At 37.4% G+C, this 16,447-nt stretch overlaps 1 protein-coding gene across 2 annotated transcripts in view; it reads right to left on the reverse strand.

Annotated features, from left to right (window-relative positions):
- The window catches only part of LOC132122326 (attractin-like protein 1), a 92,213-nt gene that overhangs the window by 7,600 nt on the left and 68,166 nt on the right, over positions 1-16,447 (reverse strand). For both annotated transcript variants that reach the window (XM_059532433.1, XM_059532432.1), the window contains exons 27-28: positions 8,726-8,833; positions 907-1,021 (exon numbers count right to left, since the gene is read on the reverse strand). In XM_059532433.1, the coding sequence (XP_059388416.1) occupies positions 907-1,021; positions 8,726-8,833 (223 nt within the window). The remainder of the gene's footprint in view (positions 1-906; positions 1,022-8,725; positions 8,834-16,447) is intronic.

A 16,447-nucleotide genomic window follows, 5' to 3' on the forward strand; every position in this document is an offset into this window, starting at 1 on the left:
TATGACAGAGGAATGTCTTTCAATTCTAGTCAAGGAAAAGTCATACCTTTTCTGTTGTCTTATTTTTAAAGAACCTCAAAAGTTGCACTTGAACTATTTTGTGCGAAAATTTACAAAACCTGCTTCAGCTTGTGGCAGCGTGTTACAGTACCGAGTTCTGATTGGCCAGTCACTGTTATTCATGAATTATCTTAAGTACAGGATTTTAACATTTCATTTGCATAATAAATTTGACATAATTCACATTATTAATCCAAAGGGTATGGTAAGGGGAGATGGTGGTTTTACTGATTGTTATTTTCTTTCAACTGGGGGTTGCCATCCGCCAGCATCCCCCCTCAATTGGAGCCCTGGGTATTGGTCAACATTTGTTATTTATTATCAAATTATTTCTTTGATTTTTACATCTACATTACCTTTTGGTTTAACGCTTAAATTTTATCTACAACGGCACTAATAATTTAATACTCTCTTAAAAGTTAATCTTTAAAAACACTGATAATCTGTGCAATTGTTAAGTGCAATCTTTTTCAAGATTACAAATTTTATGATACTGTGATGCCTAAATTCATTTCTAGCATTCACTCACTCATTAGGGTTTCATTTTGAATTTATTTAGACAAAAGAGTAAAGAATTTTGATATCTGCCAAAGCATCAAAATCAGTGTTCGCCAGATATGTAATACTGACATATCCAAGAATTTCAGAACAATGAGCCAATGTATTTGTGTCTGAATAATGCTTCTACCTTAATTTTCCAATAATCTGTGAGCAAAAAAATCAAACCCATTAGCTTGGTGTTGCCAGCACCATGCTCTACAGTTTGAGCTTCAGACAAAGTAAAACAAGATAAATTTAAATGTAAACTGGGGAGACATTTTAGGACACCTTTTTAAAATGACTGACCTGTCTGGCCGGGTGGAGGAACACCAGCTGCCCCTCTTGGGAGGCACATAAGCACTGTGAGCACCGCTGCTTTACCCCCTGAACAGGGTTCTACGGCAACTGGCTTGGGCGGTCCCTGTGGAGAGATCAGAGTACAGGAAATGTGTCATCTATATCAAGCCTCCTACTGAACACATCACCATCAGTCACAAATGTCAAAGTACTTAGTGTGAGCTAACATTGTAGGATGTCTCGCATGTCGACAGAAAAGGAAAATTCACATTGTGATAATCTCAGTAACAAATCATCTCCCTGAAACTCAATGCAAGACACTTTCAAAGTTCACATCATGCACGCACATGCAGAGAAAATTTGACATTTGAGGTTGTTGACTACCAGCTTGGGTCACGTTGTGGCACCAGCTCTCAGTCAGTCTCAGTATAAATGCTGCCTTGGATAAAAGTATGCATGAGCGAGTCTCTGATGCAACATTGTGGAATGAAGAGGAAGGAAGCCACAGGCAATTGTGATCTTAAAATGTCATGTTTTATCTCTCATTACAGATCATTCAGAGCTGATTCACTGGCATACATATGAATGCTTTTCTGAAAGGATTTGACGATTGTTTTATGTGTTTTAATCACAAAGGGACTCATAAATGTCCCTGCCAATGAATAAAAGTATTGTCTTTTAAGATTCCCTCAGCTCATTAATACACTCTCATTTCTGGCCCTCCACACACATACTGACTCAGCTATAGAGTGGCTTTATTCACCATTTAATGAGAGTGCCTCTTCAAGAGCTCTTCCAAGAGCGTGCTGCAAGATCACAGACTTTGGCAGCCAATGGCTCTCCACAAAATGAAGCTTTAATATCTTACCTCAGTTGCCAAAAAAAAACATTAAAAAAAAGTGAAAGACACAAAAAAGGGAACAGACGCCAACTATTATTTTCTGCCAAGAATGGTCTTCATCGAGCCTATAATGAATTAAGCACCAGCCGTCAAAACAACAAAGTTACTCTAAGGTAAACAGGAATGTTTAATACAAATCTGGCCCTTTCCTACCTTAATATAATTATGGTAATTATTGAAGCACACAGAAGACATTTAAATGAGTTCTCCGTGGCTTTGGACTGATAGGCAGATCATTAAAATGTGTCCTATTCCGTCATATCACACAACCAAAAAAACTTTGCCCATATACATTTTCAGCTTAAATTAAAAATACTCTATATAATTCCTGAAGAAAATGTTAGCTGTGCTTACCTGATGGAAAGCTGATGCCATATAAATGTAAAAAATAATATAAAATATAAATTATATAAAATTTATTGATTATTCCCCTTGCTAAAGGTATATACATAATACATGCCCGTTCAAAAGTTTGAACATAAAAACATAAAAAAAAACCTTTCTGATTCCAAACTTTTTTTAAAGATAGACAAATTGCTAGATCGATAGATAGACAGACAGACAGACAGATGCATCAATATACATGCCAAAGACTATTCAAATACATAACCTTTCTGGCAAGATTTTTTTCTCGAATATTTAATCCCAGCGAATGTGTTCAGTTCTAAAACGAAAAAATGCCCAAGCCCATCGCATTCTCTCATTTCGTGAGAGAACTCATGGAACGTGATGGCACAGGCATGGAGGGGCTTGTGAAAGGTCAAATTAAGCTTGTGCTGACAGTGATGTCCATCAAGCTCGGCGGACAGAGGCTGTTATCAGAGCAATATCTGTCTCTTTGAGAGGAAAAGAGGCCACTTGTGCTGCACTTAAAAAGTTCAAAGCCATTGTTTCTGAGTGACAGGGGGTGTCTAGCTTCTCTTCTAGCTCTCTCATTCCTCCGTGTACAGAATATCATTGTTTTTCCTTTTGAATCTCTCTCTCTCCCTCACTCTGCAAGCTATTTCTTTATCAAAATCAGTCTGTAGTCTGTAGAGATATATTCTTCTCTTGCTACTTAGATCTTAGAGGGATAGTTCATCCAAAAATTTAAATTTGATGATTATCTGCTTACCCCCAGGGCATCCAAGATGTAGGTGACTGTCACGAGCTGCAGGATTTAATATAGATGTTTTTTTTTTGCTCTCATAGATTCTGTTACCATTTGCCATGCATTGTACAGCTGAGAGACTGCAACGACTGAAGCTAAAAATCATAATTTGTGTTCTACTGAAGAAACAAAGTCACCTACATCTTGGATATAAGCAAATAAACTACTAATTTAAATCTTTGGGTGAACTATCCCTTTAATGTCAAAGTTAAGTTTACACCAAAAAGTAAAATGTAATCATAAGGATTTAGGTCGATACAAATGTTTGCTCTTCTAGCCAGACTATAGGGGTTTAGCACCCTATTTATCATAAGTGATAGACAAAACAAACCGCAGCATCCTCAAGACTCTTCACCCTGCTCCTTATACACAAATGCATCCTCTTGCTTTTGAATGATACAGCAAACCTCATATTTCTAGCAAAACACACCAATTAAGTGATTCATGCTAAATATCACACTTAATTACATATCTCCATTTTCAACCCTACACTTACGCATCCATTTCTGGCCAGGGCTATTGTCTGAGCTTGGTAGTTATCCATGATGTAAAGATCCATTTTAATTTCACACCCAAACATGCATTACAATAGACTCTTGTTTAAAGGGGTGACCACTTCCTAACACTTTTAACTTAAATGACAGAAAAACACGTTTAAAGCTTTGTAACATCTCACAGGGAAAAAAATAAATATATAGCAAAATAAATTATTTTATTATAAAATAGAATATTGTGAAATAAATAAAGCAATTAATTACATATTTTATTACTCCTTTATACAACATAGGGAGGGATGCTATTTATAGAATTCCTATAAACCATCCATCATATAACACCAAAATGACCCTAAAAGGTTCTCATTAGTCTGTTATGTGTTTGTGGGGAGCATGTATTCAACGTATAGACTGTATAAACCACCTAACAAGATCTTTATTCCTCCCAACAACTCCAAACGATCAGACAAATCAATTTTCATGCACTTACTCTCATCCCTTATGGTTTCGGATTCAGTGATATTCGTCTCATTCACATTAGCCTTGCACCATACAGATTACAGTAATCCAATTGCAGGCCATTTAGAAAGCATTGCTATGATGCAGTTAATGAATAACAATACCGTTTAGAGTCCCACTAGCAAGCTAAAATGAGGCTTGTTTGAAAAACAAGATTACAGCGGATTACATTACACACGTGCTACAAAAATGCACTGGAGAGGGTAATTTAAGAGGTTTTCATAAATTCATAACTTGCGCCGTTTGCACTAAAGACATAAATGATAGCTCAAATCATGGTGTTTTGAGAATATTATAGACTGCGTGTGTGCAAGACCATGGTTTTATAAATATATATAAAAAATCCCAAAAGATTGAGGTCAAACATACGTCTTACAAACAACACATTCAATTGATCAAAAGTGACAAAAAAGGCATTTAAAATAATATTTTATAATGCTGATTATTAAATTAGTTGGAAGTTTTCTATTCATCCAGAAAATAATTTATCATGGTTTTCACAAAAATATTAAGCAGCACAACTGTGTTCATTAATAATGAGAAATGTTTATTGAGCACAAACTCCGCATATTAGAATGATTTCTGAAGGATCATGTGACACTGAAGACTGGAGTAAAGGATTACTCCACCACAGAAACATTAAAATAGAAAACAGTTCTTTAATATTTCATAACATTACTGTTTTTACCATATTTTATGAATTTGTGTCATATGAGGAAAACAAAAACAAAAAAACCTTAACATCCCCAAACTTTTGAAGTAGTTTATACTCTGGGAGATTAATAGTTATAATGTGTTTCGCACAGGCAAGCATCACATTTTCTTCAGAAAAAGCTTTCGCCAAAGATCATGCACATCAATAGTCCTGCTCATGAATAAGCCTCAAACCTAAAAAGTAAACTCTAAAACTTAATTTTACAAAAACACACACCTTTGAACATGAAAAAGGACAAATCCAGAAGAGTAAACATTCATGAAAGACTTGCACGTTTTGTCTCGGGAGAAAACAAGGTGGCTATAAAAAGACATGAACTAGCCAGAAAACAGATGTCTCTTGTACAGCCCTGCTAATTTACAACTAATTGAGGTCCAACTCCATCCCACTCTCCTGCATTGACTAACCTGATGAAAACAGCTCAGCGCCACTGAGCCACATTCTAATTAGACACAGAGACAAACAGGCTGATGAAAGACTGTTTAACAGATTTATATTGTAAATGTTTAATTCACTGGTTTTCACCTTATATCTCTTTATGCAGTCAACTAGTGATTATGTAGTATTTTTATGACCACATTATTTCCCTTATTTCATACTTTATTCCACCCAACTCTAATTTCCTCTGTTATGTTCACCTCATAACACAATTTAAAATATGTATCGCAGCATCTGCTGCCGAAGATGTAGCCGATAAGCTGCTGCTGCTGTTGAGAGTATAAAACAGCACAGAATGAAAATGGAAATGCAAACAAAGCATTAAAGCTACAGAACAGTCCTCTTCATCTATATGTTTCTCCAGCTTTTATCAGCCTGTAGAGCATCTCATTTGCATGGCTAATAGCAGTGACAGGGAGCATACAGTACATCGCTGGTCTGTAGATAAGAGCTCACTATTGAGCACCCTCAAACACAAGAATGGCTACGTACACAGTATAATTTAAATGGCCCTCTCTTTGTTGCCTGGTGACAGCCTCCATCCATCATACTCTGAAACTGTTAACGGGCCCATATGTTGTGCGCTGGCCATAGTGGCAGAGCAGCATCTGTGTCATCTGCACCATTTAAAATGGGCTGGCCTCACATTGGCTTCATAATGCACTTCTGCTGACCTCTAAGCATTACAGTATTTCTCTTCAGTCAAGCCCAACATAAACCAGACCAGTCTAGCCTAACGCATAGCCAGAGTGGCCTAAATATGACCAGTGGCAGATGCAAATGGACTATGTAGAGATTACACTGAGAACAATAATTCTGACTAAAAATATTTTTGTTAAAACATTTTCCCCCATTTACAACAGCACATAAACTACAGTGCAAAAAGCAGCCAGATGTAGCAATGATAACAGATTTTTTTATTTAAAGACAGCCATAGTACATACCGAACCAAACATTTTATACTATACTATTACACCCCGTTATACCCAATTTCTTTCTTTTCTGCCCATCATCTCTTAATTTTTCTATAAATAATCTTGCAAATTTTTTTTTAAATTATCTTGAAAGGAATAATTCCCCACAAAACTAAATTCTATTAATACTTCACCCTCACTTTCTGTCTTCTGTAGAAAACAAAATGCAGAATATTTAAACTGTTTTTGTCTGAACAATAAAAGTCAATGATATCCAGACCAACACTGGTCCCTTCTGGCTTTTATTGTGTGCGTGTGTGTTTTTGTGTGTGAGAGCAAACTAGAGAAAGACACATTCTTCTCTGCATGCCACAATTAATAGCATTTTTTCTGAACTAAACAAGTAAATTTTGCCTAGATATTTTCAGAGATGATAGACAAGATTAATTAATTTATTTATTAATTAATAATTTAAAGAAAACCCAATTTTGACAAAAATAAATATATATATACATATATACATATATACATATATAACTTTTCCAAAGTGTAAAGTGCAGCAACAACAGTTTCAGTTTTTAGACCTGCTAAGATTTCCCGATTGAAATTAAGAGCAAAGTTCTGTTTAATTGCCGACGGGAGCTTCATTTGAATTACGGTAGTTTTATTTCCTAGTTGTAGTGATGTTCACACTCGCGTGATGCCTTTTGAAAACTTTAGAATCAGCTGCAGGGCGGGATTTGCGCTGAACGCGGAGACTTCCGCCACTTAATATGTTCGTGTGGAAACACAAATATGTACCTATGTTCCGCACACAAAATATTGCATACGGTGCCCTTATATATATTTATATATATATATATATATGTGAATTCTGCTTTTAGGGCATAATTGCTCTCAACCAATACATTTCTGTCATACTTGTCTTTTACTATTAATAATACTGCAATGGGCCTATAAACGTCACAGCTACTGCACAGTAACGGCTCTAACGAACCTTGGTTAAATCTGCTATTAACATCTGTCTTGGGTGAGCTAATCTGCGATAACTACAGACAGAAGCTGAGCTACAGGCACATATTACTATTCTGAACCGTCTGGATTGTCCTTTTTTTTTTATTAGCAGGTTATGCTAAACAATTCAACAGCACCAGATGCTGTCTCATTAACCTTTATAGAACAGAATTGCTCTCATTTCCCTCCTTTCACCTTCAGCTGCTGCCAGACCCCAGCATAGTGGGGCCAACATCTGGATCTGCCTCAACAGACTCCAAGGAGTGTCAATGTTGATCACCAAGCGCATGATGAAGCCTGGGGAAGAGCAACATGATGGGCCACATATGCTATAAGACTAAACATAAATATATGCTTAAGGCTTTCACACTATGATGTCTCCAAATGCTAAAAATAACAAACTGAATCATAGTAGAGAATCACGTAGAAGAAAAGCTCAGAAAGCCACTAAGGACAAAATGGCAGAGAATTTAGATCCACCACATTTGTTTTTAGGTTTGATTTTGTTTCATTCATATAGTCCCTGGATAATTTGCTATTGCAATCAAAGCTTTGAGGGAATGAGCTCTGAGATGAAATAGAAAGGTGGCGGCTCACAATGGGCCTCCTGAGGTGAGCCTGTGCATTACTGGCAACTGCTTGAAGATTTGTGCTGGTCGAAATGAACCCTCTGAGGCTGAGAAGTGAACATCAGAAATCCGGTCTCAGAAGGTGTCTCTGTTTCCACTACAAAGGTGACAGAACTTAAGAAGTGATGAGACACAACAGTATCTCAGAAAAGGAACGACATGTTCTGAGAGTACATTCAGTAAAATAAGGAGCTGTTGAGCTAACAAACTGTCATCGTACAGAGTGCAAAATAAGAAAAATTAGAAAGTCAGGTACTTAACCATCTGAAGCCAAAATGTTGATTATCAAAACAACTTCTGTTAGCAAACTTCAATTCTCAACAGCTGGCTTGTGGACGCAATTTTACAGAACTTAAGTGGCTCTTTTCATAAGGCTGATGTCCCCATAAATGAGAGCCATGCGCTCGTAAGAGTGAAGCTAAAGTTTGTTTAAAAAGATCCATGTTGAACAGCGTTCAGCTGGAGGATTGACGAGTATGTTGTTTTCTGCTCTCTTCATTTGTGGCGTGTCCTCCAACAGCCCATAATGCTCACTGAGCACCACTCCACTCTACACTAATGGATTCTGGAGAGGCACATCAAGTGCCGCTGTACGTGTGTTTCGAACGTCTCTGCTGAGCGGCAGGTACATCAGCTTTCACAGGTCTGCGTGCGAGTCTGTTGTGTAACAGCCATTAATCGCGATGCACTTAAATTAGAGCTGTCAAACTGCAAACAGTTTCTGCCTGGTATTGCTCATTAGTTAGACTGGAAACCTCATTAAGCTGCTTCTGAAGGTTAGGTACATTGTATATATCTATCTCTAAGATGACTTTGTTTTTTGTTTTTTTACTTTTCTAAATAGTAGCTGATTAGAAAAACTGTGGTTTCATATAAGGGAAGAAAATCATTTCAGAGCCACACACACACACACACGCACACGCATGCACGCGCGTGCACGCACGTGCACTCACACACAAACACACACATCTGATACTGTATATTGGCAAACATTTCGATGACGAATGCTAGCCAAGTAAACCTAACTGGTTCAAAGTTTAAAAGTCAAACTAACCTCGATTCCGCCCTGAAGCAGTTCTATCTGAGTGCCGCCCACATCCAGTGTCACCGCGACCGAGGCAAAAGGGCGACTGGCCATCTGCTGCCTTTCCCTCATCAGTTGCTGTAGCAAAAAGAGATGAAAGAAAAAGGGGGGAAAAGTATGATACATTAGTAAGTATCTGTACATAAACTTTATTCTTTCACACAACTCTTAAGATGTCAGTTTTCTTTGTCAAAATCTCAGATTTAAGATTAAAAGTGGTGACTGACAGCTTAAGTGACATGACTCACAGAAAGTTCAGTGACTGATATTTATTGAAAACAGAAAAAACTAAAAGCACACTGATACACATACACATGCACGCGCTGTGAGGCAGTATGCAGGGTTGTTGAGATAAAGAGGAAGGGAAAAGGTTAGGAAAAGAGAAGAGGAGAGCGGGTAAAAAAAGAATAGAGGGAGACAGAAAGTGAGTGAGAGAGAGAGAGAGAGAGAGAGAGAGAGAGAGAGAGAGAGAGAGAGAGAGAGAGAGGCCATTGACAGCACTCTGGCTGTTTTCCAGCACAGACAGAAACAGGTGGTTGAATAATTCATTTGTTCCATATAAAAAAGTTTGGAGGACCAGGCTAATCAAATGTCTGCAAAGATTGGAAGGAAATTTCTCTTGCCACAACATGCATGACAAGCAATTATTTTGCCATTGATTGCATGAGCATCAGTATTCCAGTGGTGGAGTTTAATTAATGATGCATTCCCTGTAATTTCTCCATTCGACTGACTGGCTGGTTGCCCTAAAAGCAGAATTCACAACATTCATAGAAAATCCCATCCATAACCGATGGCATACTGCTTATTTTGCCTCTATGATAGACAGAGTTTATCTATCATATGCACATGGTGCACAATTTTCCTTGCTTGAGCATATAGGAGGAGATGAGACGGACCAGGTCAGAAGTTCTTCTGAAGGTCACATCAATATATTTATCAATACCAACTACTCATCTGTAATCAGACTGCGTAGATGTCAATGAATGAAAGAGAGTGAGCATTCATGAGTATTTGCAGGTGGGACATGGGTACAAAAGATCAATACAGTGCAATACAGAGCATTCAATCATACAAGACTATGCCAGTTAGAGAATTCCACAAAGAACAATTAAAATACCTTTCCAGTGAAACATTCAATAGGCATCTTAATAAGACCTCAAACCACTGCTTAAATGTCTCATTTCATTTCATTACCAAAATGTCATTACTATAACATCAAACAATAATGAACAACACTACATCAGGTATGTTGAAAACAAAAGCTTTTTCCCTGGAGACAAACTTTGAAAGACGTTGTTCTTAAAAGAACACTCCAAATCAGCTTCTCTCACTTCAGACAGATGGAGAAGTCGCAGGTGATGCCTCTATCATCTCTGGATAATAAAGAGTTAAAACATGGAGTGGTCCTCACCGACAGTCGATCAATATCTAAATACGGGCTGATTTGGGTACCAAGGACGAGGCTGATTGCTATTGGATTTGTGATGGAGAGAAGTATGCTGAGTTAAACTCTAATTGTGTCCCATAACGAAAGACAACTGTTGAGGTACTGTCACTGGTTTCACAGCAGTTCTGTACCATTTTGACATACTGACAAATACACAGATGGAGATTTCATACAAGCAAACTGAACAGCAAACACTTCACTTCATTGGTCTGCATAAATTACGTTCTTTCAGGAAATTCGGGGTTCTGCAGATGATAAACATTTAATAGGACAGAAATAAAAATGTATAAAACAAAGAAATTGAATTGCCACTAGTGACAGAAAAAAAAAAGATTTTTTTTTTTAGCAAGGACGCAATTCATTTATTTAAAAGTATTTAAAATAAATGCTACTCTTTTCCCGAACTTTTTGTTCAAAGAATTAAAAAACAAAAAAAAAATAATAAAGATAAAAATACACAATACAAAAACAATACAATTGAAAATAATAAGAATCATTTCTTGATCAGCAATTCAACATATAAGCATTAAGGATCAATATTCAGCTTTGGAGATCAGAGGAATAAATAAATAAAAATCTTGTTTTAAATTGTAAAATCGTTTTCCACAATATTACGGTTTTCACTGTATTTTCAAACAAATAAATGCAGCCTTAGAGAGCATTAGAGATGCTTTTCAAAAACATACAAAAAATGTAATGCAACTACTTCTATATACAATTAAAAGCAGTGTTTCGAGCACTGATATACAACAAACAACATAACTGATTCCACTGAATCACAAAGAAATGACTGTAAAGAGCTGGCTCAAACTGAAAAAAGTAATAGAATATGAGTTATATATTAGGGAAATGTTCAAAAGACAATTCCATGATTTAAAAAATAATCAACAATTGGAAACATAACTTTGGAAACAAATTTTAAAACCAGCAGGAACATAGTAAATGGTTATTTCAAAGAGAGAGAAAAAACAACTAAAAAAAACGGGGGTAAATAGCAGTACTTCTCTTTACATATAATGCACTACAAAAAGGACACATAAAATGGGAACACTAGTGCATGCCTTTAAGTGCCTTGATTATAGCATTTAAAAGTGACTGATGGTTAAAAGGAGGCAAAGTAAGAAGCTTTACACTCACTGAACTGAAGTGAACATTCAATTCCTATGAACGCACGGTGTACTACTTATTCTTCTGCAAAGCTTTCCACATGCTAACTAATCTTCTAACAATGGCAACATGTATCATTACAGAGCTAGACAGATCACTGAATCTTCAACCACTGCAACAGATCTTCAAAACTCAATCTGAAAAATGAACACCAAAGACGATTTGGCAATTACTACACGTCATTATAGACAACCCTTCCCGTAGCTCAAACTATGGAAACATGGTGCTAGCAATGACAAGGTCATGTTTTCGATTCCCAGGGCAGAGCATAAACACCTTAAATACAATGCAAGCTGATTTGGATTACAATGTAAATGTAATAATGAAATACCAAAGGCATTCAGATTAATAAATTCTCAAAAAGGTTTTAAACAGATGATAATTGGGCCAATAACATCATGTTACCAAACACATAAATCAGTGATTTATTATGAATCTCTGATATTCAGTTCAACCTCAGAAATCACAGAATGAACTTCATCCTGTGTCAGAATCAGAATCAGAATCAGAATGAGCTTTATTGCCAGGTATGTTCACACATACGAGGAATTTGTTTTCGTGACAGAGCTCCGCAGTGCAACATAACAGCGACAGAACAAAAAACACAATAAGGAATAAAAAATACAAAAAAATACAAATAGGTGGGTAAAAATTGACAATATACAAATTGACAATGTATGGCAGGTATATTAAAAAGAGCATTTATGTATGTACATGTATATTATGTGGAAAAATTGTAACTGTACGCTAAGTATGTGTGTTTGGATAAATAAGTGTATGTGTATATAAATATAAATATAAGTAGTATAGTGTGTTCCATGTATGTACATGTATATTATGGCAAAAGATTTACGTGTATGCTAAGTATGTGTGTTGGATAAAAAGTGTAGTGTATATAAATATAAATAGTGTAGTGTGTCCCACAGTTATTATCAGCTGTTCATAAGATGGATTGCCTGAGGGAAGAAACTGTTCCTATGTCTGGTCGTTCTGGTGCTCAGTGCTCTGTAGCGTCGACCAGATGGCAACAGTTCAAAGAGGGAGTGTGCTGGATGTGAGGGGTCCAGAGTGATTTTAACAGCCCTTTTGCTCACTCTGGATAAGTACAGTTCTTGAATAGATGGGAGTGTTGTACCGATAATTCGCTCAGCAGTCCGGACTACCCTCTGTAGTCTTCTGAGGTCCGATTTAGAAGCTGAGCTGAACCAGACAGTTACTGAAGTGCAGAGGATGGATTCGATGATGGTGGAGTAGAACTGTTTCAGCAGATCCTGTGGCAGGTTAAACTTCCTCAGCTGGCGAAGGAAGTACAACCTCTGCTGGGCCTTTTTCACAATGGAGTCAATGTGAATGTCCCACTTCAGGTCCTGAGAGATAGTGGTGCCCAGGAACCTGAATGACTCCACTGCAGTCACAGTGCTGTTCATGATGGTGAGTGGGGGGAGTGCAGGGGGGTTTCTCCTGAAGTCCACGATCATCTCCACTGTTTTGAGCGTGTTAAGCTCCAGGTTGTTGAGACTGCACCAGACAGCCAGCTCTTTAACCTCCTGTCTGTAAGCAGACTCGTCACCGTCCTGAATGAGGCCGATGAGTGTGGTGTCATCTGCAAACTTCAGGAGCTTGACAGAGGGGTCCTTAGATGTGCAGTCATTAGTGTACAGGGAGAAGAGCAGTGGGGAGAGAACACAGCCCTGGGGAGCTCCGGTGCTGATTGTACGGGTGCTGGATGTGTATTTTCCCAGCCTCACTAGCTGCTGCCTGTCTGTCAGGAAGCTGTTGATCCACTGACAGACGGAGGTGGGCACGGAGAGCTGAGTTAGTTTGGGCAGGAGGAGGTTTGGGATGATCGTGTTGAAGGCAGAGCTGAAGTCCACAAACAGGATCCTCACATAGGTCCCCGGTCTGTCTAGGTGTTGCAGAACATAATGCAGTCCGATGTTTACTGCATCGTCCACAGACCTGTTTGCTCTGTAGGCAAACTGAAGAGGATCCAGCAAGGGTCCAGTGATGTCCTTCAGGTGGGCCAGCACCAGTTTTTCAAATGACTTCATGACTACAGACTACAGACGTGTCCATGACAAACATAAAATACAAGGAGGCGGCAACGTCCTTGATGGCGCACATATCGGGCAGACAGCGCTGTCTCTGTGGGGGTGTCTCTTCGGCACTGACACAAAGAGGTCTCTTCAATGACTTCCGCTCAAATGGGCCCTGATGGCACCATGGTAATTAATCACTCATTATCTTTTCTATTAATCACCACTTGAGGACTGTTATGGCTAATCCCACCACGACCACATTTATAGTGAAATTATCAAAGCTGAGCACACTGCTCACGTCAAGGCTTCTCTTGACAATACGATCTGATCATCTCTGCAAAACGTGAGTGAGACCAACCCATGTAACTAAATGTGCATGTGGATAAAAGGAGAGTTAATGGAGATGTAAGATAGTTGAAAAGTTAAGTAAACGGTCTTTGACTAAATAAAAATATTCAAGTAAACAAGTGCCTCTTCCTATTTCTAGAAGAGAAATGTAAATAAATAAAAATAAGTGTTCAAATCAGTTGGTATTCCCTATACTGTAGTTCATTATAAATGAGATAAGGCCATTTTGTAGTGGTGTGCAATTTCTGAGTAAACTATTTGAACTAAACTCTATTTATAGTTTATAGTTCACTCTTAATACCCTTATGATTTATGCTGTACATCCAAAATAAGATCACCTGTGCTATATAATCTAATGCGGAGAGGATTGAAAAGTAAAAAGAACAAATTTGCAGCTTCCTTTATTTCTGCAATCTCTATATTGCACTTATTGCAACTCATTCATAGGTCATTAAAAACATTAAACAAGCTAAGTGCCAGGAAAATGTTGAATGCTTATATTTCTTGGATTAAGTGGATTGGATTGTATGTAACAATTTATAACTCATAATGTAAACAAAGCAAAAATATAAAAATTAACAATAAAAAAATAAAATGCTTGTTTTTGTGCATGTATTCTTTATTATGCATTTTTAAATTCTCTTTTATTGTGAATTACGATGACCTATTGTATTAAACATTACAGGCTAACAAGAAAAACAGTAAACTATGGAAGCATTGATAACACAATAAGGACTCATTTATAAACATTAGTTAACTGTTATAACCATGTTAATGCGTTCTCAAGCAGGCGCGTGAGGAGTCTTCTCCTTGCTTTATTGTGGATGGCACTTATAAGTGAATTACTGCCATCTATCTCTTAAGTGGACCATTGACACTCCTAATTGAGATTGTAGATACAGTGTCAATGGTCCATTTGAGAGATAGGTGGCGGTAATACACTAATAAGTCTGCGATTCACCATTAAGCAAGAAGAAGAAGACGATGACTTACATGCCTGCTGCTGACGACACACACAGGAAGACATGCACTTAGGAGAGTTCTAACAGTTCGGACGTTGTGTAATTCAGAGGTAAAAAACAATATAAATATTTCTTATACAATATAAAGTTTCTTGCACAGACCGATCATTTTGTGTCTTTAAACATCAATGTATTGCCACGAGCCACAGGGTTTAATTTGGTTTTGTTTGTGTGTGTTTTTTTATTGTATGTTTTAGTTGTGATTTACATCCACTTACATTGTAAGACTGACAGACTGCAACGGTTTCAGTTAAAAAATCTCAGTTTGTATTCTACTGAAGAAACAAAGTCACCTACATCTTGGATGCCCTGGGTTAAGCAGATAAACATAAAATATACATTTGTGGGTGAACTATCCCTTTATAAATGTTAATTTCAACATTTTCAATACATTTAAATCAAAAGTTAAATCTGTTAATAACAGTTAATGAACATTGTCATCTTAAGAACTGAACTAACATGAATGTACAATTGTATTTTTATATACACATTATATACATCAGCAAAGATATAAAATATATTCCTCAATCTTAGTTCTAATGAATTAACTAAAGTTTACAAATGAGAGCGAATTGTGAAGTGTTACAGAATTATGTGAGATTAGTACAAAATAAAGAAAAGTTGCATCTAAATTGCTTTGATTTTAGATTTTAGAAAGTGCGGGATAAAAAGGGCAGGAATACAAGCTGTTAATTCTGCCTGTCGAGCCGGATGATATCATCGTGAAGCTGCACTCTCATCAAACGCGGATGACATTTGTACCAGAACGGCCCATTTCTGGGGGTGAAACTGAATATTTACGAGTCCATTAATTTAATCTTTATCTAAATACTGATATGAAGCTATTTGCTTTCCTTCATCCCCTTCGACTAGCATGTTTGGGAATGTAAGCGTGAGTGAGAAAGTGAGCAAACGCAAGGAGAGGAACTTAGAAAATAAAATGACAAAACATGACAGGGAGAGAGCAAAAGTGAGATGGCGTGAGAGAGCATGGCAGGAAGGGAGAGAGCTGTGGCATGCTCTCATTTGTGCTAATAGATCTTCTCTCGGAAAACAGCCTGGCTTTGTTGACAGCCAAAAAGCACCATCTGCAATTTATCCATCTCTCTCCATCACCTGCTATTACTCATCAGGCCCACTGCCTTTACTACATCAGTGTCATCTCCATAACAATTATGCAAGACAAAGCCAGTCCATCACTGAGAAATACATAGATGCATCCATGTCCCGTACCCTCATGGATGCAGCTGACTTTTCCAGCTAGGGTACATCTGCAGTGCTGTTGTGTGACAAAAACTGCATTTTAATCGAGACCTATTATACTTTATAATTTCAGTGCCATAAAGCAAGCTCAACATGGAAAGTGTGCATACACAAACATGTAGGGTCTTAGGCTAGTGTTAAGGTCAAACTTATTTTATTATTCTTTGAAATGCTCTTTAAACCTTGCCCCAGGGAAGTGCTGTGAAAATCTCACTTATGTGAAATTGAGATTGATTGTTCATTGATTTTACCGTAGGCTTCATGTAAAACCCTGCCGGAATCCCTGCTCTCTAGCATTGGGACTTTCCTGTTAGATATTAAACAAGGGCTAAAATCTCTCAAAGCCATTTTGGCCAAAAATACTCAAATTTAATGGAATGATTTTCCATCCTGGAAATGAAAT

This window comes from Carassius carassius, chromosome 40, assembly GCF_963082965.1.
Source record: "Carassius carassius chromosome 40, fCarCar2.1, whole genome shotgun sequence".
NCBI lineage: Eukaryota > Metazoa > Chordata > Actinopteri > Cypriniformes > Cyprinidae > Carassius > Carassius carassius.